The sequence below is a fragment of the Onychostruthus taczanowskii genome, unplaced genomic scaffold (assembly GCF_017590055.1).
Source record: "Onychostruthus taczanowskii isolate IOZ18803 unplaced genomic scaffold, ASM1759005v1 scaffold40, whole genome shotgun sequence".
In the NCBI taxonomy this organism is placed as follows: Eukaryota; Metazoa; Chordata; class Aves; order Passeriformes; family Passeridae; genus Onychostruthus; species Onychostruthus taczanowskii.
In genome coordinates this window covers 2,254,147-2,281,260 of record NW_024501460.1, presented here as the reverse complement: position 1 = coordinate 2,281,260, position 27,114 = coordinate 2,254,147, and the positions used below count along the sequence as shown (strand labels likewise).

General features: G+C 39.7%; 1 protein-coding gene across 1 annotated transcript in view; it reads left to right on the top strand.

The window, feature by feature from the left end:
* PHACTR1 (phosphatase and actin regulator 1) overlaps positions 1-27,114 on the top strand; it is a 294,715-nt gene that overhangs the window by 14,743 nt on the left and 252,858 nt on the right. The window contains exons 4-5 of the mRNA XM_041413189.1: positions 5,666-5,685; positions 12,952-13,036. Coding sequence (XP_041269123.1) covers positions 5,666-5,685; positions 12,952-13,036 — 105 coding nt within the window. The remainder of the gene's footprint in view (positions 1-5,665; positions 5,686-12,951; positions 13,037-27,114) is intronic.

Sequence of the window (27,114 nt, the reverse complement as noted above, 5' to 3'; positions counted from 1 at the left end):
TATCAAGAAGTATAAATGAAAAATGTTGTAAGTAGTACAAGTGTGTGTTTTCATTAATCCATCTGGCAGTGAGTAGTAAAAAAATAAAATTGCTTAGCAACCAGTATTGAGTGAGTGAGCCAAAAAGCAAGTGAAACATGCCGCTGATACCCACTTCATTTCTGAGCTGTTGGGTTTACTCTTCTGTTTGCTCGGAAAGCACAAACCAAGCTGCCTGGGTATGAGAACTCTCTAGTCTGAGGGAAAAGCCACTGGAAAATGTGTTTGGCCACTTTTGCTCATGCTTGATAATGTCACGCAGCTCAGGCTTTCCTTTTGAAACTTACTGTTTGTGAGGTGCAGCGTTCTTGCCGTTACTTTTTTGCCTCTGTGTGTGGGGACGGGGGCGAAAACACCCTGTTTATAAGCCAGCCTGGTTTCCATTTGCAGTCCCGTTGCTGGTGTCCCTGCCGCTGTGCCACAGAGGGTCCCGGGTCGCCCTTGGTGTCCCAGTGCCCTGCAGGCGGAGGGGCCCGACCTCCTGCCCGGGAGCCCAGGGCGCTGTCCGCCGCCCCCGGTGCTGAAGCCGCTCCGCCGGGGGTGGAGGGCGCCTGTCCTGCCTTGCTTGCCTTGTTCTCCCTGTCTGTCCGCTGGCAGCCCGTGTGTGTGCACAGGGATGTGTGTATCTTTGCCTTTGCAGGGGGAAGTTGGTAGGAAGGAAGTAAAGCTGTTTCTTCAACCCACGGATGCAGTTGAAGCTAAAGTGATGCTCGGGGCTCAATAAGGAACCTCTTCCTTGTGTGCTTATTGCTTGCTTTCCGTTTAGTGCATTCTGTATCTGCATTTGCTGCTCAACCACTGCTTACAGAGCTATTTTTCCTACAGCTGCTGTGAGTCAAGCTGCATTCCCCAGTCATTGTCTTCTGTCAGGACATGGTCAAAGTTTGGCTGCAGCAAGCAAGATCTGCTTTGCGTCTTGGAACTTCAAATCCACTTTTATTAAAGAACCATAACCAGATACAGTGAATACTGCTCTTCTCCACCCTTAATTGCAACCATTAGTTAAGAACTATCAGGTTTTTATCTACTTCAGCTGTGAGTTATAATTATACCATTACTGCTGTTATCTGTATTGTTGAACAACTGAGATTGCAAACAGTCAATTATACAGTTTGGTTGTAGCATGTGTTTGGTCTGGGTCTTTAAAAAAACACAATTTGCAAGTGATTAACAGTGCAGCTTCCATCTCCCCTTGTCTTTTAATTATATTAACAGCTCTGCTTTGTTTGATTTTCCAAAACATACTAGTTTATAATGTTTGCTTCTAAATATTGATCAATTAACTCAGAATTATTACCTAGCATGAGTTGACAAATGCTGTTCGATTAGTTGTGCCTGGTATGGTTTTTGTCTCGTGTTCCCAAACTGATTAAAATACCCACTTGTTTTCCAAACCCAGGGTTATTCTCTCTATTATTATACATATGCAAATCCTATTAATCTGAGTTATGTGCTCATATCAAGAGGATAATACTTCCCAAAGGATTAAAATTACCTCTTCTGCCAAAATTAATGTAGCTACATAATATTGTAAAGCTATAGGCAGCTATAAATTCTTTTTCCATATTTGATACTAAATTAGTTCCATACAGAAATTAATTTTTTATTTTCTCAACAACTTCCTTCAGTGCAACACTAGAGGAATGTAGAATGTGCTCTCACTTTTGGGGTGGTGGTCTTTTGTTTTCTTTATTATGATTAGCAATCTGGCATTTCTCCATCTCTTAACATCCATCTTTGGCTTTTCATACACATCTTCTTAAAAGCAGTTTTCAAATTGTCTTTCTGACTTTCTGATTCAGGCATCTAAAGGCTAATCCCAAATTACTTCTGAAAGCTTGTTCATCTGTGACGGTTGCCCAATAGCATAATCACTTTCCCGGTCCTGTGCCAGCTGATAAGTTCAAGTGGTTTTTATCAGTTTTGACCTATTACAGGTTTTGGCTGATTTCTGTTCTTCCTGTTGCAAAATACTGCACTTTTAAATAGCAGTGCATGGTAGGTAGCTTCCAAGCCTGGTAAATTGGCAGAGGTGATGGCTGATAAGGAAATAGACTGCTTTAAAGTCACTAAATGATCCAAGATGTATGAGCTTTTCTCCTCCTTCCCCCTTCACAAAACTGCTTGGGGAATCCCTGTCAGAATTTTATTTATGTTTGTTAGGGAAGTGGGGGACTACTGCACTGAGTTGATCTGGTCAGGTTCTTTTAGCCTTTCAAGTGTTAGTCATTATTGAAGCTATTTCTATATACAGGTACTCTTACTCCTCCCTAGCCAAAAAAGAGTAAGCTTTGCACTGCAATCCTCTGCAAAGCTGATTCTAACAGACTGACTTCTTGTTAAGTAGTGCAAGAAGCTGTCTTTGTCTCAGCTCCTCAGTCATTCAGGGAAGTCACCAAATGTCGGCTTTTGTTTGATCGAGGCTGATTGTCTACTTATTTAACCTGGGAACGGAGACTCGGGGAGAAAGCAAGCCAATGCCTTGGAGAAGGTGTAAGGCCAAAATGACTGGAGTAGCTGTACTAGGGGTCAGCAAAGAGGGGATGTTCCTTCAGAAAGAATTAGCTTCCATGCTGTGAAATGGGGAGAGGGGAGATTTTGAATGTGAGTGTATTCCTCCCATCCTGACTTTAAAGTGTGTACCAGTGGTGCAACCAAACAGAAGCCAGAGGAGCAGCAGGAGTGCATGAGCTGGCCTCTGAAGAGAGAGAAGAGAAGGGGGAAAGAGGTAGTGACAGACAAAACTCGATAGAGATGGTGCAGCCTGTGCAAACTATGGAGCCCAGCTGGCTCGCTCGGCCCTGGAGCGTAGCAGATTTTTAGTGCACTGAAGTCACTCAGTAATCTCACTGAAGTAGCTGGATCCTCAAGTAATTTAAGTCATTTGTTGACTTCAGCCAGGGATCTCAGCCAGACTTTAGAAATATACATCTCTGCTACCCTTCAGTGATGAAAGATCTGTTTTATCTCTTTGTGCTGTGGAGCCACATGTTGTCTTGGAATGTGTTCTAGGAAAGCAAAGCTGAGAGGGAAAGGACTCAGTGGTTGTGCATAATTTTGCTATGGGTATGGAAGAAGGGTCCTTGTGTCTAGAAAGGCAAGTGAACATGGTACCATTTACTGTTCTTAAGCAGTGATGAATAAATCACACTGGGGAGAGGAAAAAATCTACGTCAGCCTGTGTTAGTGCTGCTGCAAGCAGAATTAATTCACAGGGTGTAAAGAGGGAGGAGGATCCTGGCAGAAACTGCTGAATGGCTGAGACAAATGTTCACAAGCTGGGAAATGTTCATGGTCGGCTGTTTCTGTCATGCAGAGCTGGTGGGGCAAAGCCAGGACACAAAGGGTGACTGTTAGTTTTAGATGTGGGAATTTATTCGGTCTGGACCAGGCACAAATTTGAAATCAAAAGTGTCTTCCATTTTCAGTGTCCTGGCACCTTCCATGCTCTGTTTGGGCCCTAGAGTTTCTTACAACCTTCATGGTAGGCTGCCTCACTGTTCCTGTTTGTGTTGCTATTTTCACTGCATTATATAGCTCTAGAGCTATGCAGAATACTTTTCAGGGATCAAAATGATGTATGATTTTGCTTTCTAATGGAAAGATAATGTTATTTGTATATTAGCCTCATATATGTTGATTTGTCTGGAAGGATGTGATACATTTTGCTGCAGTGAACAAGGAGGAGCTTATGAACTTAATTTTGTTACTTTGTAAAATAAGAAGGAATATTTATATGGCTCACTGAGGTGGGTAAATTGTAAATAGGTGAAAATAAAGTGAAATTACTTGACTGGATTTTCTGCAGGAAATCTCCATCCCATTAATTTTTAATTTTCTCTAAATCCCATAATTTTATTTTAAAGTCTGTTTTGAAGTTTCTGAGTTTGCCCCTAGTCATCCTTACAAATGATTTAACACAGTTAATCATCTCTGCAGTCATTTGAAATGATATCACATTTGGAGTTGAGCTATTTCTTCCCTGTTTATTCAGTATATGTTTGAATATATTCGTAACAAAATACTCTGCATGGTTTCATGATATATTAATAAGTGCTCCCTAAAATTATATTCAAATTTCAACAACTTCGGATTTATGGACCTCACAGATTAGAAACAATGTGGAAAGGTTAATCGGAAGAACATAATATTGTTTTAAAAATATTTTGAAATTATGGTGGCTTTAGGATTTCAGGTAGAAAAGATTGGTCTCAGCAGAACAGGAGAGAGAGAAATAGGCAGTAGTAGGCTTTCTAATATGTGTGGGAGGTTTTATTTCTTTTTGGAGAAAGATTAGTAAAAATGCATGCCTGGAAAATTTCCACTTTTTGCTCTGCTCTAATCACTCCCTCAGATTATTGTCATGGAGATCCTGTCGTACTTAGGAACCCAAACCACAGGTTTTGGCAAAGCATTTCTTAATACCTTTATAAAGGGGCCTGGAGAACTGGCCTCCTTTGCCATCAGGTGTTGCCTTAAAAAACCTTGTGACTGTGCTTTAACTGACTGATGACTGATAGTCTTAATGCTGCTTAATTTGGAGTATAGCTGGAGATCAGATGTGTGCCTGTCATTCATTTCCTGGCTGTTTTGCAGCCCTGGGAGCATGGGTACACATACCAGGAAGAATGAACATCCAAGCTGAAAGCCACCCTTCATGTGGTAAGGATAGGTCATTTGAGATTACCTGCCCTTCCTAAGGGCTAAGTGCAGTGGCTGAAAGCACCTCAACAGGCAGTTTAGAGGGGAAGGGGTCTTATCAGCAACTGAGGTTTTAACTCTTGTACTTGACTTTGGAGACTTAAGAGAGTGACCTTCACTGTGTGCCAGATAGGAATAAGTTTACATGTTCCCCAAGGAGAACATGTTCCCTTGTTAAAGGGGAGAGATGTCCCTGCTTCACCAGCTGTCATCTAATAGGAATTTTTGATGTAGACTAGAATGAACAAATATGACTGAGGACAGTTTGAAGGGAAGAGCGAAATTAGTCAAATTGATGGGACTGGCAAGAGTAAAATGATAGAAGATCCATTTCTCTGAGTGCTGGAGATGTTCTCATGTTATGATGTTCTTGTGGCACTGCACATATGCATCACCTTTCTGAGTCGGGGCAGCTGACACACATGCAGTCAATGGCATCAACATTGCTGTGAAACAGCTGTGACAGGAGATGGAAGGAAGGTATGTGCTTGCTTTGGGATCAGAATATGCAGAGCTGATGTCTTGTAAAACTCTCTGCAGTGTGTGACTTTAAGGCTGCTGTAGTGCTTTGTTACTAATCTGGTCCTTCAAGAAAACTGATGCTGCAGAATTTGCCTGGATAAGAAGTTATCTGTATGTTTGTGTTTTGCTTGAGCTTTTTGGGTTAACACATATTCCTGTAAGCTGGGATGATGCAAAATCGTTTTATTTTTTTGTTTCATCAGGAACCATGATTTTCTTCTTGGAACTACGTCTTTAAGGAAACTGCATTTTTCCAAAACTTCAAAACTGACAGCCCTGTTCAGAATTATTAGCCGTAAAATCTAGTAAAAAGAAAAGGCCTAATCCTTGGTAACAGGTATAATTAGCTTTAATACTTAATTACTCTGAGTCAACTAATTGGTTTCCTTGGGACTACTCAGAGTAATTCTCAGACCTAGGCACGTAAGTGTCTTCAGAATCAATCTTAAAGTTGTTAGTAAGTTTTTGCAATGTGACAAAAGGCATTAGTCCAGAAAGAATGTCTTGGGCTGTCTGTTTTCAAATATAAAATGTCAATGTTAATGAAATATTGTGTTATTAGAAGTTATTTCATGTTCTTCTGCTTTAGACCATAGAGCCAGTGCGAAATGTTATATTTCCATAGTGAAATAAAACTTGGCTGCCTTCATGCTTTCTTGATGATGAATGTTCGTGACTGTATCTCTTGTGGAGAAGGTGCAAAAAATGTCACTTTTAACATTTTAATCATATTAATGTGATGTATTTTATATAGTAATACAACTTCTTGATGTAGTCCACTAAAATGTTTTCTTCATTCAGAATATTATTAGGGTAAAATTATTTATAATCATGCAATAACCATTTTTAATCATGCAATTCTGTTGCCTTCATTTATAATGCATTGGCGGTCTTATTTGATATTGATATGCTGAAGCCATAGCTGGACCCTTGGTATATGGTCACCATCCCTAGGTTTCATTGTAGAAACAATGTTCCTGAATGTTTAAAAGAAGATAATTAGTGCCTTTACTGCAAACTGAAATTCCAGTTCAATGTATAAGAATGTGAAGATGACATCCAAACAAGAATTTAATGAATAGCAAATTCAGCAAGAAGACAGGGAGGCAGAGTTTAAAAATTAAGTACTCATGTTTCTTCTGCATTCCAGATTCACTGTGGTTTCATTCTGGTTATGAAGTACATGAGACTAGGGAAGCATGTGACAAGAATTTGCATATACTTGTGTTTTTATATACTGTATGAACACATGCCATTTTAACTGTGATTGATAAGAACTGCAGTGCATATTTTGGTTAATCAGAACATTCTTGCTATGCATAATTTATGTTGCAATATCATTTTTATGGTTAGTGATACAGTACTTGGACAGACAGACATCTGGTTAATAGTTTATAGGCAAATTAAATACTTGATGTATGATTAAAATGAAAGAGAAATTTCATCAGGGCTAAATCTAATTCTATGCTAGAATGTTGGAAAGTTGTTTAAAGCCTGACTCAAGCTTGATGCCCCAAACTGGGAGGACCTGTTTTGATGTGGCACTTGTCCACCTACCAGTGTGTGCTTATTTCTGTTCTATGGGTAAAAGGACAAGGAGTCTACTGACAGATTTGAGTACTGACTGGGGTGCATGTCCTTGAGAAGAATGTTCCTATATTCCCTCAGTCAGTCAAGTGTTGCAATGGTGTTAAGCCATCAGAAACAGCGTTAAAAGACTCCCTTTAATCTAGTCCCATTTTGCTAGAGCTTTGCACTAAGCAATAGGAATCTCTCTCAGAACAGAAAATAGCCCCCCAGTTAAGAAGAAATGGGAAATTATTAGTCATATTGCACTATTCCTTGAGAAAGATATTACTCCCATCTGACATCTGTAATGGACCTTTGTTTTTCTTGCTGAGATCACTGGTAGTGCAGTTTTCATACGTCATTTTTTTCTTCTGTCTTCTTTGTTTTCTTGCACTAGAGAAGTGCTGGGAACAAATGTGGAGACCTTGACAAGGCTGTGCTCGATGCATGAGGCATCTGTCAGGTTTGGAGGAGAACGGCTCTTCCCTATGCCCAGCCTCATTTGCAGGAGCACATGGGTGTAAAGGTCATGTTGTGCAGTGTGCTGGTGAAGAGGTCTGTAGCTGACTGTCTCACGTGAGCTCTCAGCTCCTGGATTCTGTGGGGTTGTGTTGTTGTTGGCATCTCTCTTTTCCTGTTGCCTTTTCCATTCTCTGGTGTTTTATCAGGGCTGTGTATGTGGGTAGCAGCAATATGCTGGCCTGCAGCTTCTTGAGGGCCGTGCCTGCTGTCTTGGCAGAGATGCCATAGCAGCATTTGGTAAGTTGGGAACTATGACTTTAAAAGGTCACCGTGCATCCTTAGGAGCTCTGATAAAGAGCTATTAATCTACGTGGTGCTTCCATGAACCCAGTTAAGGCAATCGTTCCCCAGAGCAATGATCACTTCTGCTCTCTGCATAGAGACTGCTCTTCTGGTTGTGGGTAGAGGTGGAGAGTTAGGAATAAAGTGCATTAAGCTGCTAATGAGTAGTCATTGTTTATATTTAAAGCAGTTTAGCATGTTCATCCATTCAAGAAAAATTTAATTTTGTCTTAACACTTTCTTTGTTCATCATCCTTTATTACTTACACTACACATCAAGGCTCTTTTTAGATGTGCTGAATGTTTTTTCAAAAATCGTTAAAAGATTTTTTCAAAAATTACTTTTTTCAGTATTATTTTTTTCACAATGACTTACTAGGTTGAAGTAGCAAATTAAAAAAATGAAAAGTAAATAATCATTTTAATTTTCTCTGTGTGGAAGAAAATCTTTCAAAGCTAATAATAAAAAAATAGCTGGGGCTAACTAATTACATGTAAAATGATAGCCTATAATTATAAGGCAAGAAGAAATCAATATAAAGCTCGATTTGTAATTTAGTCTTATCTCAAGGCTCAGAAAAACAAACCATTCTGTGAGATAAATTTTACAAGATTGCTTCACATAATATTTTTTTTTAGCTAATTAGTTGATAAATTTTATTTACTTTTTAAAGAAAATAAGATAGGCATCACTGAATAACCTTGGGCTTTGACCTTGCAAGCTTTCCCCTCTGGAAGCAGTTGGTCTAACAGCTTTGTCAATATTAAAGGAGACCCAAGGGGAGAGTGGTAAAAATATTTGGTTGAGAAATACTATTACACAGATGAAATACAGCTTTTTGTTAACATGATTCATGACATAATAGTAGGAAACCAGGGGAAAGAACCACCAGAATTAAGGTAATGCAGGACACGTGTTGTCATTAAAACATGTCAAGGCTTACTAGACTTAAACTGCTCGCAGTTAGTGCTGCCCTAGGCAGCAGAAACATGATGTTAGCAGGTACCCACCCAAGTGGCTGTATATATACCTAGAGGTGTGTGTCAGCAGCCTGAGGAGCATGCAGGGACCATCTGTTAACCAGCAGGAGTCTAAAAGGCTTAAAGTGGGCAGCAGAGGGATCGCTCTAGAAGTTGTGCAACTTACTCTCTCAATTACGCAAGTCAGTGGCAAGTAGACAGGTCCCAAGCAGTGATAGGTGTTCCTTCCTGCATTGTAGCTGTTCCAGAAGATGTTTCTTCCATGGCTTTTGGCAAGGCTTATTGACATTTGTACCCAATTGTGATTTAAAAAAGCACCTAGTGTTGAGAGGGAGCAAAATGCAGGGCCTGCTTCTTTATAATTTTGAAGATACATTCTGCTTCTAAATCTCATTTTTCCCTCTGTTGCTAAAATAAAACATGGTATCAGCTATATATCAGTGTGTTTGATAAGGCAGCACTTCGCTTTCATTACCGCTCCCAACAGAAAGAAAAAGATTGTTATCAGCAAGAGGTAGATGGATATACTGAGGAAGTGAATGTGGTGACAGTATTAGCCATACATAAAATCCAGAGCTATTTTAGCAGAACATCTTCCAAAACATCTGACTCCCATGCAACTTTCTGTTACTGTGTTAGTAAACATTTGGTCCTGTTGGTTCACTTACGTGGGACTATGACATTATGTGTATGTGTGCAAGAGAGCTTTAGTGTACTGCAGTCACGCGTGTATGGCCAATTTCCCTTGTTGAATGGTATGTTGTGGGTGGTTTGCTTGTGGGAACTGGCTGTTTTACCCCTTTTAGGATTTTACACTGAATTTAAGGCAGAATCTGAAAGTGGATTAATCAAGGAAATATAGGTTGCATCTTGAAGAAGGTGTTCTCGGTAGTTTAGACCAACTTTCATGTTTTGGTTTAGCTGGTTTGCTGTCTTAGAAAAAGATCCAAGGCTGTATATGAAGGTTCATCTATTAGTTTTATTAGATGGGAGGGATAATATTCCTGCTGCTCACAGCATGGCCCCATCATTCAGTGAATACAAGAACATATCTGTTGTCTTTCCCCTGTGTTCAAATGTGCCTGAAGACTCAGGATAAGTAATTTCCAACCTCCATGTACTTTCTGTGGGGAAGAAGCTCAGATGACCTAGAAAGGATGTAGAAGGAAAGGGTTAGGATGGTGAAGAGGACCTGTATTGTGTCTTTCTTCAGTCACAGGGGCTTTAATAAGTAAGCTTAATAATTTTATTTACTAATGATTCTTCCAAATTTTGATCAAGACATTTTCTGGGAAGAACAGGTATTTACAGTGTAAGGGGGAGAATGGCCAAAGTGGTTTCAACCATTCAGATACACTTTTTTCCCTGCAAAGGATTTTTGGACTGAAGAAAGATGTTCCTCTGTGCTAGAATCCAGTGTGCTGTTTCTTGGTTTTTCTGCCTAAAGGACTGTATTTTTTAAATGTAATATCTCGCATTGCTTCCCATGGGACATTATCAAACCAGTTTCTATAAATCTCTGTGCACAGAGTGTTTTATGTGAGACAAAGATATTTTTTCTTCAGATACTTTTTGCACCTTGCTGTCCAGCTGCATGTGTGTTTATATATATCCTTGGAAGTTTTTATTCTCGTCTGTGAATGAAAACCTTGAGTGCTAATCTCTTTCTTCTGACAAAATCCTCTGATGCTTTTCCCTTAGGAATCCCCTTCCTTAATTCTGTGCCATTCTGTGTGGTAAGGAGGATGCTGTCTCTGAAGGGCTTATCCTCCCTTCTGAAGTCTGCGTCACAGTCATCTTTCTTTTGAGATTGGAGAACTGACACATTTGTAACAGTTTCTCTGTACTGGTATTCATACTGGATAGAGAAGTGACTACAAAATCCAGTAAAGGTTCCTTTTCAACCCTTTGTGTACTGGCTCAACAATACCCTGAAACTATGTTGGCCTCAGAGCAAAGGATGACACATATATTCTGTGCACAGAAGTTTCTTACGTCATTGCCATATCTAGTTGCTGCACTTACATGATGTATCCTGTGAGGATTTGTGTTGTGTTTGCTATTACATGCACCTTGCCTTAGAAGCCTTTCCTGGCATCTTCAAAATTAAGTAAAAATTATGTATTTGAAAATTTTTTCAGGTTTCTTTCTCCTCTCTCTCCCCTCAGGAAAATAATAGAAAATATGAACAGGTAAGTTTCCTTTTAAAGAAGTTTTTGAGTAGTTCACAGTGGCTTGAAAACAAATGAAAAGTATTCAGATAAGTATGTCTGACTGTCTTCCTGTTCTTTTAAATAATGTGTCTCCCCTACAGCCCTCTTATGTACTAAGATTTTAAGTCCCAGATGGGTAGGGAATAGTTATCTGCAGCTCTGCTTACTTTTTACACTCTATCAGAATGAGTCTCCCAAAATAACCCTTAAATGATTGCAGGGTAATTAAGGTTCACTGGTACAACAGTAACTAGATTTTATATTTAATTAGTCTCTCTGTAAAGTAGAGTTGCTGCATCATATTTGAAATACTCTTTGATGATATTAATGAAATGTCTTACAGGAACTTTAGCTTGATGGTCAGTGCAGTTAGTATTTAAATTTTCTGCAAATTTAAATTAAGCTTCTATTGCACAGATGATATAGCTTCTGATAGATCAATATTACAGCATCCTTGTTCAAATACATACATACACTATTACAGTTCTGTAGCCATGGGAAAGAACTGCTGCCTCACAAATGGCTTACTGTGACTCTGGAAAGACCCATTTCAGGAAAACACTGATGCATCAAGATTTGTCATTAATAAACATTAGCAGTATGTTCTGAATTCTTCTCTAAATTGCAGAGGAAAATCTGCTGTCTGGAGACCAACATAGAATCACAGAGTTGTTTTGGTTGGAAGGGACCTTTAAATATCAATTAGTCTAACCCCACTGCAAAGAACAGGGAAATCTTAAACTAGATCAGGTTGCTCAGAGCCGCTTCCAGTCTTACCTTGAATGTTTCGAGGGACAGGGCATCCATCTACCACCTTTCTGGTCAACCTGTTCCAGTGTTTCCCCACCCTTATTGTGAAGAATTTCTTCCTTTTATCTAGTCTAAATCAACCCTCTTTTAGTATAAAACAATTTCTTGTCCTACCACAACAGGCCCTGCTAAAAAGTCTATCTCTACCTTTCTTGTAAGCCCTCTTTAAGTACCAAAAGGCTGCCATTAGATCTCTCCATCCCCTTCTCTTCTCCAGGCTGAACAACCCCATCTGTGTCTGCCTTTCCTCATAGGAGAGCCGTTCCATCCCTCTGACCAATTTTGTGGGCTACCTCTGGACACACTCCAAAAGGTCTGTGTCTTTCTTGTACTGAGGACCGCAGAGCTGGATGCAGTATTCCAGATGGGGTCTTGTGAGAGTGGAGTAGAGAGGGAGAATCACTTTCCTTGCCCTGCTGGCCACGCTGCTTTGATGCAGCTCAGGATGCGGTTATCTTTCTCAGCTGCAAGTGCTCATTGCTGGGTCATGCGTAGTTTTTCACCCACCTGTACCCCCAAGTCCTCCTCCCTGCATCCCTCAGCCTGTATTGATATTTGGGGTTGCCCTGACCCAGGTACAGCACTTTTCACTGGACCTTGTTGGACCTTGTGAAGTTCCCATGAATCCACTTTACAAGCTTGTCCAGGTGGCTAATAATTTCAGCACCTTCTTGCTTTGGCTGTATGCTTCAGAAAACTGTGAACAAGCATCAGTCTCAGTAAAAGTGTTGGTAGGATGTGGAGTAGATGAAGTTCTTCTCATACCTTGCTGTTAGGACTTTTGTGTTGCTGTGGGAGGCACAGGCCCTGAGTTGCTGGAACACCTCTTCAGAACTGTTTGTGATTCTACAAAGTATGATGTTTAGAGCCATGCTGTGTCCATGCTCAGAAGCCTGTAGTGATCGGACATTGGAGAAAAAGGGGAAGACTTCATCACATCAACTCAAATAGTGCTTCCTTACTCATAAATATTCTTCTGAACCTCATGCTTTCCCTGCTTGCACAATTAGTTACAGGTGGGTCAATTTGATTTACTAAACCAGCTTCTTGGAAACTAGGGTCACAGATATGTGTGTTGGATGTGCACGTTGATATTTGGCTGGGTTGTACCAGTTTTAGGAGTGCAGGAGTGTTCCCCAGGTCCCTCATCACGTAAAGTCACTGATTTTGCCTGGTGTCTTCCACCTCCCTTGGGCTCCCTTGTGTTATGAGGCCTCATAACAGCTCTTAAGTTAGAGAGACTTGTGGTTGCCATATGTGCTGGGCTGCTTGTGATTTCTGCCCATACACAGTTTATCTATGGGCATGAAAGCCAAATCTGCCAAACATTTGCCAGATCTTTCCAGATCTGAAGCAGCCCAGTCAGAGCAGTAGTATAAGCCTGTCCCTGGGTATCTGTAAGTCTGTGTACTCTTATTTGAATTCAGAGAGCATCTCCACAGAATATGCATGGCCCATCTGGCACATCCTAGAAATCTGTAGATTTATATCTAAGAAAAACTATATCCCAAGGAAAGTGATGCATCCCACATTACTATTGTGCTTGGGATAGTCTCTGGGAAGTAATTTGCAGCCGACCTCATGGTGCATGCACTGGAAGGAGAATTTTCTGGCCTGAGAAGGGAGCTGATGTGCTATATACTTCATTGTGTTAGCACACTAGTGCACCAGCACTTTTAGTCTTTCTCGTCTTGGAAGTCTTAGCTAATAATAATTTACTGTATTGAAATATTAATCAATGCTGCAGTGTTAGATGGATCCTCTGTTGATACTGACGAATGATGCACTGAATGAGTTCTGAGGTATTGTTCTGAAACCTTGAGCTCTTGTTTTTCTGTAGTGTCAGTGTTTTAGGGACAGACAATTCAGTGTTACTGTTGCAATTCTTAATTGTTGCAGAAAATATTGCTTGTACGCATTGGAAGGTCAGCAAAATAGTAGAACAGCATAATCTCTGTGGGTCATTGAAACACGTTCCTTGTGGTCTTTTGGAGTTCAGGATTATTACTTCATTGCTGATTGACATCTTTAAAACATTGGGTCTTTGAATTTGTGGAGAGGAGCAAAAGAAATGGATATAACAGCTAGTGGTGATTCTGTTTCATTGAGCAAATCAAGAGCCTGGATGCTTAAACTTGTATAGCAGTGAGAACTGGGTTTGGATTCTCCTAGATCAGGCTTACCAGTGAGTGGTGGTAGTGATGGATTCAGTTTTCACTGCTTCTGTATTTTTTAGAAACATGTGGCCCACATGATGTCAAAAAATCCAAAACCTCCTAGCAAGAAGCTTATTTGAAATACCTGCAAAGGTGAATTTTTCTCCTGATAGATGGTTGGTTGCTTTGGACTTCGTACACAATACTTAAAAACTCCATTGTAGCCTTAATGTAGCAGAGTGCTTACTTTGGTGCATGGTGGCTTTTCAAAATCTTATGAAAGAGTCTATCCTGCTCCCTAATTTAACGCTGTTCTTCACTGGGTGGCCTGTGTGTAGTTTTATTAACTGCATGCTTTCGTGGAAGCATTCTAATGTCTTGCGGGTTTTGGCATGGCCACTGTTGGTTTGCTTGTCAGAAAAAATGAGTAGAAAGTATGACAGTCATACTTGTTCACATTTGCTCCTTTCTGCTTGGTGCCATGGATTTAAACTGGGATGGCTACTGGGAAGCGGACTTTGTGGGTAGAAGGACTTGGAGGGATGAGGGAGGAATCTAGCACAAATGGTTTGTCACTGAAGTACTGAATGGAAAAGCCAGTCTATGAAAAATGGAATATCTTCTGTATTAAGCCCCTTCATTTTTAAAGACACATTCTAAAAGCATTTAAGCCCCAAATATTAATGCACATTCAAAACTGTATTTTTTATGAAGAAAATAGTAGTGGAGGTCAGAATTCTAGCAGGGTTCCTTTAAAATAGTAATGGCTGTCAGGTGATGCATTATCTGGCAGTTAATGGAGTAGCAGGGGTCCTGGTACTAGAATCTTAAATGCCAAGAAATAAAAAAGCCAAATGTTGTCATAAATACTCTGCACACTGGTAAAAGATGAAGGTGAAACTGGAGATTCAGGCTTTACCTTTGTGCTCAGAATCTCCTTTTTCATAGAGAAATGAGAGATAGTAGTGGAATGTGAAGGGTAAGGTAATGTTCTATCTAAAGAAAAATGACAGATACTAAACTTAAGTAATTATGAGTAATAAAGAAATTGCAAGATTTATTTTAATTCATGGTATCTCTTTGTCTACTTTAAAAATTTTTAATATGCTCCTGCTCTGGTGTTCATAAAACAACTTAGGATCTAAAGACCCAGAACTGTACTGAGAAGAAATAAAAAATAACCACCTCTAATCATCAGATTTGTATTTACAGTTACCTTCATTTAATGCAATGTAAACATGAAAAAAAACCCCAAAACCATTTGTGGGGAGAAAGAGAGGGAAGAAAGCCCTCACCTAAAGCTGAGAATGTATGTTGAGGACCTTTGGCCTTTTGCTTTAATACTGTTAAAAAAAGAAAAAGAAGAAAAGAAAAAGAGCTAAAGCAGAATTTTTGTATTGCTACTGCAGACTGGTTATTATATGAATCATCACAAAACTGGTAATCCTCAAAATCTGAGGCTTTATGCGGAGTCCAAAGGTAACAAACTCCAAGTAGCAGGTAGTGGCTGGAGCAGCCCTGTTTATGGCATTGGGACTGCACAAATGAGGAGGGGCTGCAGAAACCAACTCTGCCCCGAAACCCAGCTCTGTTGTGCTGCTGGTCTCTCTTGGGGAAGGTGGGAAGGAAAGGCACTCTGCAGCATTCCAACCAAAGCAGAAGGTCACTGTTTCACCTTCCTGCTTCACAGGATGAGAAGACCTGTTTTGCCCATGTGGTCAGTCCTGACCTTGCTGAGCAGTTGTGCTCCTGCTGGGATGTGTGTCCAGCTGGGATAGATGTTTAGTCCAAGGAACATTGAGGTCACTTATATGTCTCTGCACCAGCCATGCTCTACTCTTGTCAGGGAAGAAATCTGCCCTTCAGGGCTTCCCTGCTGTGATGCCATTCTGTGCTGCTGCCAATGTGGAGCTATCCCTTGAAGACACAAGAATATGTGTCCCTCAATATTTGTCTGAAAAGCACCGATACTTCCTTTCCTGTTTAGATCTGTGTCAATGAAAAAGAATGCCTGTGAGCTAAGTGATTGTAAACCCAGTGTGAAGAAGATGTGAATAATGCAAGCCCTCATGTTAAAACTATCTGTTTTTTTCCCACCCTTTGCCTTGCTGGTCTGTAGGTAAGATTTCTTAGTGGGTGAGGTGATTGATAGATCTGGTTGGTCTTTTATTGAGTAATCCAGAATGGGTGATAGCAGTGCATCAGTTCTACTCAAATCTGAAAGAGCCTGAAGTTCATGCATTTTTCAGCCTGCTGTAAATACTGTCTCATAAATATCAGTGGTCCTGAACCCCACAGACTCTGGCATCAGCAGAAGCCTGCTCTGGCTTTCTTCTGAGTGCAGTTTTTAAGCTGTCTCCAGAGAGTTGTTTAGTCTTGGCAAGTAAAGTGACTGAAAATCCAGTAAGTGATCTTTATGAGCATCATTTAAATTCTCTGTATTGTATTTGAATACTAATCCCTGGCCAGGCCTGTGCTGTTCTTTCTACTTCCTAGTTCTGAGCTAGTTCATTCTTAGTTTCGTGTTGCTCTGTCCCCTTTCAAGTCCTTTGGCTGAAGGCTGAAAGCTGAAGTGATGAAGACCCCGATCACAGCTACTCAGCTGCTGCTCTGCTGGAAGAGGTCAGTGCAAACAAGAGGGTCAGAACAACATGTTCATTCTCCTTACTGCAGAAATAAGTGACCTCCTAGGAGAGCCCTAGTGTGCACACATAAAATTAAGTTTTGATGAATGAAGGGTAATCTGAAGGAGGAGGAGAGAGAAGATGGAGTTTCAGGCCAGTCATAGTTCACCTTATCCCAGGCCAGTAGGGTTGCCAGTTAAAAAGGTACCTTTATTTATATTTCAACAGCCTTGTGAATGAAATAAGAGCATTTACCCTAAGGACAAGGTTAAAAAAATCCTCAAAGGATTAGGCTTATGATTAATTCTTTTGTAGATAAAGCAATGTTGCCTTTTAGGGTTTCTTTTGGTCTTGGTGGTGTGTGGTTCAGCTAAAACAGAAACATTGTGCTGTTTCCTATGGGTCTTTACTACTTGGTAAAGTGTCATGTAATGATGCTTGTCCTTTCTTAATTTCATGCTTTTCTTTTGATGCTTCTTCATAAGATGACTAATGTTGGATTCCACTCCATTGCCATGGAAAAGTCATATTCAACCAGACAAGAGAAACACAGAAAGAATCTCTTGGACCTAGGTTTTAATCTGCTGATTTGCTGTACAAGTATATCTTGAAAAAACATACCCTCATTCATACATTCACACACATCCCCAAACCCTTCCCAGTCTATGACCCTGTTCTTGAAAAGCTATTTCTAGCCTTAATTGTAGTTTTTAAGAGAGATAGAGTCTTTGAGACATTGCTCCGGCAATGTCTGCTGAAAGACCCTTGCTAGCTAAGGGTTCCTTTCAGCTTCCTGTGGTGTTTCAGCCTTGCATTGCATCTGGAGCTCAAGTACTTGTGTGCAGTGGGGAGAGCTTTCCTCTTTTTGTTATTCTGGGATTTGGTTCATCAGAGTGCAATAAGAACATGAACTTGCAGGAAATTCTTTTCCTTTTGAGAGAGAGATTTTGGAAATTAATACTCAGCCAAGTACCCTCTATTTCATTATTTCAATTGCATAGATTTAACCAGGTTTAGTCACTGGACGTGACTGCAGTAGAAGAGACTGTAATTTTTGGAGAACCATTCTAGAGATGGAAAAGGAAAACATAATTCTCTTCACAAAATCTCTTTTTTGAAAAGAAATACTTCCCGGTTACCAAATGCAAACAAGTTAGGTACCACCATCTGCTGTCAGTGTAGCAGATCCCATATTAAGGAATGCCTGTGTGGCCATTCCATCAAATAAGAAATTAGTAATATATTTAGTGTAATTGAATATTTGTGGTAATGTGTATTGCTGATAATGCATACTGACAGTAAGCTCTGAAAATATCAACCTGAATATTTTCTGACAAAACTTGCCATGTGGCAAAGCATACATTTGCCTGTAGTCATTTAAAAATTGATGTGGTGTCCTTGAGTGGTTTCCTGAAGCATAGTGCTGATTTATGAGCCAGTCATCTAAAGAAAAAATAGATGCGTCTCTTGTGAAAGAAGTGTTGAATACCTTCCACATACTTACATTTCTATGTGTATATATTTTTAGTGCTTGTTGAACCTGCAAGGGTGTCTTTGAATCCTTTCATTAATTTTTTTTTCTTAATATAAAAAAATACAAAATACAGCTGGTTTCCATGCATCCCTCACTTCTTTCTTTTCAAGTGGCTTTTAGAGTTTAGTTTTCAAGGTAATTCTGTATATGAGTAATCTTGAGGTAGACTACAGAATCACAGAGTGGCTGGAGTTGGAAGGGACCTCTGGAGGTCATCCAGTTCAACCCCCCTTTTAAGACAGGGTGACACAGGAAAACATCCTCTAATTGCCTTTGTGACCCTCCACTGGACCCTCTCTAGGAGCTGCTTGTCTGTCTTGTACTGAGGAGCCCAGAACTGGACACAGCACTCCAGATGTGGCCTCACCAGGGATGAGTAGAGATGCAAAGAGATTGATAGAGTGGAAAGGCGATGATACCAACCAATGCATAAAACAAAAAAAGTCGACCATCACCAAAAGAAAACTCCAAGAAATGGTGACCACCCTGTCAATTAAAGTTCTTTCCATGTGGAAGCTCAAATAAAAAGTATTCACATGCTGACTAGAGCTTGCATTTTGCCTGATATTTCAGTTGCTACAAATCAGCTGTGCTTTATTTATACTTGTGTGTCATCCTATCAGATGGGTTCCCTCTTGCCTGAGAGAATACACTTAAATCTAAACTTAAATCTGTACCTTTCTTTCTGAAACAATAAATTTTGAAATTATTTTATAGACTGTGGTGTCCATAAAACAATTAGTTTTAGTTTAACCAGTTTGCCTTTATTTTTTTAAAAAAACATTTTATTTTCAAATAAACTAAGGAGGTTTATTTGCATTTGTTAGCAAATGCAGCAGACAGTTGTAATTTCTATACATTTCCAAACAAGCTGGAGAAACAACGTTTGAACAAGAATTAGTGGAATTGTCAGGCAGAACATCTGAACTGATTCACAAACAGCTTTTTTACTTTCTTTTTTTTTTTTTCTTTTTTTTTTTTTTCTTTGCACAAGTCTGGATATATCACTATGTCTTATCTGTCAGACAGGACATTTCTAGATGCAAAAGTGAAATAAATTCTTTTTTGAAGGAACAAATGGGAATAAAATAGTGTTGCTGATATCTATGGGAAATATTCAGCAATGGATGCTAAAAAACAATACTGAGGCTGCTTCCATGTTCAGTGGAGAGCTCACTTTTTCCCATACAGTCCATTGGACTTCTTCCTGCAAAATCCCAGCCTTTGTGCAGAGAAACTCCTTAATCTTCTGTTGAAGTGGCAGGGATTTTGTGCTTTGAAAATGTATTTGATCAAAGAAGATTGCTTCGGCAGTTAAAGCTGTTAAATATCTTCAATCAACTTGTGTCTTGCAGGCTTTGGGCAGCTCTGGATTCATCAAAACAATATGCTTTGCTGTTCAATGTTATCAGTTTCTGGACATTATCTCTTCTCCCTCTACCCACAGTCTGAATTCCAGATATTTTGAAAGCTTCTCAGTGAGGAAAGTGCCTACTCTTGCATTGTCTTTTTCATTCTGGTGTTATACAAGCACTTTGCTGCACTCCATCACTGGGCATGAGACATCTGTTATTTTAATTGACATGGAAAGCTCAAAATTGGCTAGCTTTAAAAATGATTTTTCTATACTTGCAGGAAATTATCTTCTTTGAAGTTGGTTTGCCATACTGCTTCTAAATCTGGGAAAATACTGTTTTGCTCTTTTGCAGTTTGGTTAACATTTATGAAAATTTTAGAACTGTAAGACCTTCCAGAATGTGGGGGGAAAAGCAGAATAGCCAAAATAGGAGGAGTCTGTAATCAAAAGCTTTTGACTTAGAGTGCTGATGAACTGAAAATACCTGCTGTTTGTACTCTGACCAAAAATTTGTATCTGATAAAGGCTGTTGTTTGAGAGAGGGTGATGGCTGTGGAAGAGAGCCTTCCAGATTGTGGAAAGAAGGTTTCAGGAATATGATTGCCTTCTGTGTTCAGACATCAGTTGTTTCATGCATGAAGTCCACCTATTTCCTCACTCTAGCTGGAGCTAGGGCTTGCCCAGAAAACCATCTAGTAAAATAACAGGTCCCAATTGGTTTTGTCACATCAGTTTCTGGACCACCTAGGGAGTGTACACATGTTTACACCTAGGAGGGAAAAATCCTGTATCATCTTGTATTTAAATTGGATTACCTTACTGTGGAACCACACCTAAAGCCAAAGCAAGGGCAACATGAGGATAGCTTCTCTGACATCTACTTTCAAAGAGTTCTTAGCATCAACAAAGTTTATACTTGTGTTCTTCAACAAAGGATCATTATTCAGGACTAGGAGGGGCTTTGAGAGCCAAAATGTCCAACTCGCTGCTCGTGTAGCCTGTCTGATGTTTGACCTATTCATTCTCTGCTTAGTTCAAGAACATTAAGCTCTTCTATGCTTCAGAAGTGCTACTGGCAGCATTACATTGGATAAAGGTGTATGAGTTTTTTTTTTGTTTGTATTGCATTTGTTTTCCCAAATATATGTAAAAACATGACTCATACAGCGGGACCCTGTTATTGGTGTACCAACATTGTTTCCCAAAACTGAAACAAGCTGTACTTGCAGCTTTTACACTTTTTTTTTGTACATCCATATCCCCACTCAAGAGAATTTTGTTGCTTTTGTCCATTGACTCTGTCCCAGTTAGAGCAACTAAAGGCATAAATGTAAGCTTAAAAGCTTGTCTGTACTTCAGTTTTTCATTGAACTGTGACCCAAGGAATGCTCTTGGAACAGTCCCCACTTCAGTTAATTGTGACAGTTCTCGCCTGTGAAAGCAACTTGGTTTAAGATTCCAGCAGCTGGATTTCAACCATAGCAATTTCTCTTGTACAAGTACAAGTTAGAACAGTAACCATGCAATGGAAATCCTGAAAATCAGCTCTTCAGGCACTGAGCATTTAATTTGCTTGCTAAACTGTCACTTCCCCTTTTTCTTTACAGTATCCATTCAACCATAATTTTTTACTTCTGGGAATTCTTTATTGTAGCAATTTGCTGTTGAATGTATACTGTGACTTTTTTGTTATTACTTAAGGGATAGGTTTTCAAATTCGTGGTTTTCAATAGTAGGCATGAGCCTAACAAATAAAACTTCTATTCACTTAAGCAGTATCAGCTAGGTCTATGATTAGTGCTTTAGAAAATCCTCAAAAGAAGCTGTAATAGGAACTATTTCTCAGGGTGTCAGAATTGTAAGGATAGAGGATTTTAAAAGAATTTCCAATTAAGTTTTTATAAAAGTAGTCTTTTCATTCATGTTTATTTGGACTTCTATAACTGGCAAAGTTGACTTGATGTTGTTTAGAAAATATGCTGCAGACATGCTGTTCAGAATAGAAGTAACTGATCAGCTTGGCTCCTTTTCATGTGCTCCCGTGCTTCTAAAAACTCTCTGTGAGCATTGTTGTTTTGCTCCACCTGGACAAGGTGCCTCCCGAAGACAGGTCACTTGCCTGAGTGAACTGTAAGATTATTTTTATCTCTATACATTCCCTGACCTGCGAAGTTATTTAACTGGAAAACCTGTAGAGAAAAATATCATGGTATAAACTTTTCTAACAATTTAAAATAATCATTAACAAGCCAGACTTTACTCAGGTTTCATCTTCAGGAAGCTGAAGACAGAGAGGTTTTGCTAATTTGTCTTCCCATGTGGCTCAGCATGGAGAATTTAACTGGTAGTGAAGCTTTGGTACTTAAAAGATAATGTGTTGCTTTTTATAGCTATCGTCATGCGGAGACTGAGCCGAAGACCAAAGATTGTGCTTGTGTGTACAAAGGGGCCTCCTACAATGCTCTGTACAACAAAGGGATACAGGTGACTCGCCCTTTCTTCTCCACTCTCATCAGACCCCATCTAGACTACTGTGTTCAACTCTGGGATCCCCAACATAATAAGGACATGGATGTATTGGATTGAATCCAACCAAAAGGAACCCTTCAGGATAGCTAGAGAGGGACTTTTTATGAGGGTATATAGTGATAAGACATGGGGGAATGGCTTAAAACTGTCAGAGAGTAGGTTTAGATGAGATATAAAGAAGAAATTCTTCACTGTGAGGCAGGCACTGGAACCGAGAAGCTGCGGATGCCTGATACCTGGAAGTGTTCAAGGCCAGGTTGGGTGAGACTTTTAGAAACCTGGTCTAGTGCAAATTGCCCCTGCAGTGAAGGGGAGTTGGAACTTAATGATCTTTAAAGTCTGTTACAACACAAATCATTACTGAAAAGAAAATTATAAGAGAGATCTGCTCCCTTCACTCTTGTCAGAGTTCCCTAAACTCAGTTTGCCCTGTTTTTGCCAGTGATGAGAGCAATGGCTTCTGACTATCCACACAATATAGCAATATTCTGCAATTTTGCAGCCACTGAAGTAGTCCTGTGAAATAATTAGTGCTCTGTTAATGATATGGGAACTGTTATTTTATAATTGTTTCTATAAATTATTCCTCTCTCCTCCTTCCACACCTCCCTTTTTCTTTCTCTGGACCTATCTCTTCATTCTAACACATGCCCACAGGTACATCCTGACCCTTGCCAGTATTTGAGAGGGATAATATCCTGCCAAGTCTCTTTTTGGTTATAAAGCTAAACACTGTTTGCATGTTTTTTATTGCTTGCACATGCAAATGTTAGCCTTGCATAATGGTCCAGGTTGCACTTAAATTTTTCTTTTAACACTCTACTGAAAACAACCATGAGAGGATTATGGGAAACTTTTGAGACATTCTCACTGTTTAATAAGGTTAACCACTTAAAAATAGGAACCATTAGTTTTCCAGTCCCTAAATATGACCATCACTGTTTAGATTTGAGCAGCAAGACAAAGGAAAGAGTTAGGGTTACTGTGTTCTTATGACAATCTTCAGCTAGGTTAAATTTATCCAGTTTATCCCTGGAAAGGATAAACTGTCTGTTGTGAAATGAGTGCTTGTTCATTTTTGTCTAGAGTGAAGACCATAGGACAAAAGGCAGACACATCCTCCATCTACTGAAAGTCTCATCTTACTACCCTGTTTTGAAATACGTCACAAAATATACCCAATAGGATTGAAACATAGTCTGTAGTGCCAGCTGCCAAACCAAACCAAGTGGTTCCTCAGTGTTTCATTTAAGTATTTTTGTGTTTTTTGAAATTCAAGAAATCCTGAGTCAAACCAAGAGATTGTAGAAGCTGAAAATTTTGATTTAGCAGAGAATATGTAACTGGGGAGTGACACTGACCATTTGTTAGGAGCTGGAAGAATCCTGCTGAGTTGCTGACAGCAGTTACTGATACTTTAAAGTACTGCTGCTGAAAACTATGTAATGTCTTTGCATGTTGCATTCTTGAGGCATTGTATGCAGGGGGCGATGGTCTACTTGTGTGCACTATGTAAGTTCTTCTCAGAGAAGAGTTGAGATGGGAAGGGCCCTCTGGAGATCATCTCACCTTGTTCAAATGACAGCCAACTACAGCAGGTTGTTCAGGGCTTTGTCAAGTTGGGGTTTGAGCTGCTCTGTGCATGGAGACTCCACAGCCTCTTGTGGATGTATTATCAAGTGACCACGAAGATGCATAGCAGTAGGTTTCAGGGTGCTAAAAGCACATGCATCTCCTGAATATTTATAGCTGTCCCTCCACCTCCTTCATTTACTGCTTGTTTCCAGGTGGCCATCTCGAGCCTGGCAGCTGGCTCCCCAAACCAACCCGTCTGGGCTGACCTAAACCCTGACTGCTGCCATTACACCAAGCATGTGTACTCATGCTTTCCTCAAAAAGAAGTAGATGGAAGCAGATGCATGCCTGGCTCCACCTCCCAGCTACTTTGATGCAACTTTCAGCCTCTACAGGTTAAAGAATGTCTCTACCATCAGAGAAGGATTAATTCATGTGCTTATCTTGATCTCAGACAGTGTCAACAAAGACAAACCTTTGATATGTGCCTAAAATTGGGAGGAGACTACCATCTCCCTGGTGTGAAAGCAAAGGAGCTTAGATGTCATTTCTGCATATTTACTTATTTTCGTCTTTTGCCCAGTGGATATGAAACAAGGAGGCAGTAGGCCTTCTTGTAAGTGGGGATCTTACAGTGCTCCTCTACAGTGTTTTAAAGTGCCCCTCTAGGGCTTGGGTTATTGTCAGTCTCTGAAAATGGTTTGCAAGCATCAGCTTTAGATCCCTTATGGTGGCAATGAGAACTTCTCATGACCTTTTCTGCAGTGCTTTGAAACAATAAGGTGGAAAGGTGCTTTTTTTTTTTTTTCCTGTATGCATGTAAAGGATCTGTATTTTTTTTGTTATGTTAATAGAAATTACTTTTTAAAACTGCTTTTTTTGTATAGTGAAGACATGTGAGCACTAAGAAGTGCTAAGAAGAGAAATGTAATGATGCAGAAGCCAGAAAATCATAGGGCTGCTGCTGGCTGTCACTCAAATGGTTTTGTGTGACTTAAAATTAAAGCGATGTATATCAAGAGGCAGGAGTGAGTCACCGGAATGGTGATGACTCAAATTGTTGCTATGAATTCTGTGAGGAATGTTAAATGATGGGCTCCCACAGTGGCAGTGCTTAAGTCTCTAGGTGACAAGAAAGGAGTTTAAATATTAGCAGTAATACAAAATTTAACTTAAAATTACATTGTGATACACTGAAAACAATAAGACCTTTGCCATTTCTCCAGTTTCATTGCCTTGGAACATCATCTAGGAATGTTACTATATCTTCTTATGTCAGTAAGGATGAGAGTAAGAAGAACGATTAATGCAGTACTTTTGATTGTAGTTAGTTGTTTATATAAATGATTTAACTCTCTTTAAATATCTGCCTTTCTACAATGAAGACTTCTATAAATATACTGGAAAACTAGCTTGGAACTCAGGTTACTGAGGGCATCAAATGAGAGCTGCTTAGTGGAGCATTGTGGTTCCTGCACCTAAAAATCCTTTTATGTTTTGGAAGCTGAAGATCTGAGCATTATCCGTGGTACCATCATGCTTTCAAGTAACTACAATTCAGAACAGAAATACAGCTGGAAAGTCTACAAGCCTGTTGAGTTCTTGCAGTATTTTATTTTTTATTTATTTATTATGGTCAGGAGAATCAGTTGCTTAAATAAAGGAAAGGTGAGGGCATGAAAAGGAATAAAACCAGCCTTTCTGACACAGCATTTTAATGGAATACCATCAGGCAATTTGGACTAGTGTACGAAAGCAAAGCTACAGTAAAGTAGTGACCCAGAATGAAAAGAAAGTGAAATCCCCACCTACTCCAGCTTTTATTATTGCCAGTGTAAAATAATAATCCTCACAAAATTACCTTTCTTATGTTCTGTTGACATTTTTGAACAGGTGAACAGGTGAACAGGTTCTGTTCAGCAGTCAGCTGTATGGCATGCAGGCTCAGGGTCCATTTATGTGATATTGTGAGTGCCTTCATTCCTGGATTTTGTGAAACAGGATTATGTAGAAAATGTATTTGCTTGTCTTCAGGATGGTAGTGATGGGTGACAGTCCTAGGATGCTGCAGCTTCACAGAGATCTTCAAGTTGTAGCTGTAATGTTATAATATATTTAGCTCCAAGTGCAAATTTTTGCCACAGAAAAGGATATAAGGGGAGGATATCTATTCCAGATGGAAAATCAGTGGTGTTGAGAACAAGGGTAACAGTCTTAAAATAAAACAATTTTACTGCTTTTCAAAACTTAATGGCTATCAAGAAATTACTCTCAGTTATCTGAGAGCTGTTCAAGACCACAGTGTTAATACAGCTACATAAACTGCCCTTGTGAGCTTGTTTTTGCAGTACTTGCAAATACAAACACGCTTTTCTTCTAAAGAGCACGATTCCCTACTTTTCTTACCTATTCCATTACTGTGGTCCTTATGTTAAGTCCACTTTGTTTGTTCATTTTCCCTCTAAACCTTCTGTAGAATTCCACCTCCCTTTTATCTGTCCAAAAACAAGTCTTATGCACGGGTCAAGTAATAATGTGCCTTCTCAAAAAGAGAGTTATGCACTGGTCTTTGGGTAGTGTCAGAGTCCTGGTGCCCATGGTGTTAGTGTTGGCTTGTCTTTGAAAAGGCTCAGAGTCTGAAGCTCTGCTGTAGTTGTTTCTGACCTAGTAACTTCTTAGGGCTAGTTCTAGATTTGTGCACTCCAGAGTTTCATCAAAAGTTTTATTAGTCACTTTCTTATGTTAAGGATTTGACTATGAAATGGAGTTTCCAGAATAATATGTATATTCTTCTGGAGAACAGATATTCTGGTTGAACTGTGTCAGAATAGGTTTTGACTTATCTAACCAAGTATTCTGGTTTTTACCTGCCTAGTAAAGGTTGAGTTTTTTGTGGGATTGGGGTTTCTTTAATCCTTCTGTTACGCATCTCTCAAACTGTGCAGTGCTGTGCCTGGGGAGAGAGATGCTTCACAGGTGTCTTTTGGCCTTGGCTCTAACATTTCACTGTATCTCTTTGTTAAAATAATTCCTATAGCCAGAGCAACTCTCTGTTGACCAATCCAAGACACTTACTGTTCTTACTGATGTTTTGGCTCTCCACTGGATGGTGTGCAAGCCAGAACTAGATGTGTCCCATCTACCTTTCCACACACCGAAGCTCCACAGCAGATTTAACCTTCTCATATAAGAGGTAGCCTGATTAAGAGCTTCATGAAGAAATTGGCAATCAAAACACTTTAGAAACTTTTCAGCCTTGGCTACTCCTACTCTTTCGCTATTCTTAGTGCACTCTCTATTGCCGTCAAGAATCTAGCTCAAAGCTCTGAGATTCTTCTCACTTCATCAGTATCGTAAGACTCCTTTTTTGTGCCTTTATTTTTAGGCATACAGTTCCTGGCAATTAATGTGCAACCTCCTTTCCTGGGGAGGAATGTGTTTGTTAAGTACTGTGAAAACAGACCATGTTTTGCGGATGTTCAAGGGTATAAATTAACTTTTTCCTACATTCTTATTCTGCATTGTGGGCAGATGTTGATGGTGCAGCTGATTCTGCTTCAGTTCTTTCAATAGAATCATCCACACTCCTAAAATTCTGTCCTGCACTTGCTTAAATGTTTTAATGGCCTGGAGCTTAGTCTGATACAATGACGAGGAAACCTGTTCTGAAGTAATGAAATATTCATCAATGGACATGTGA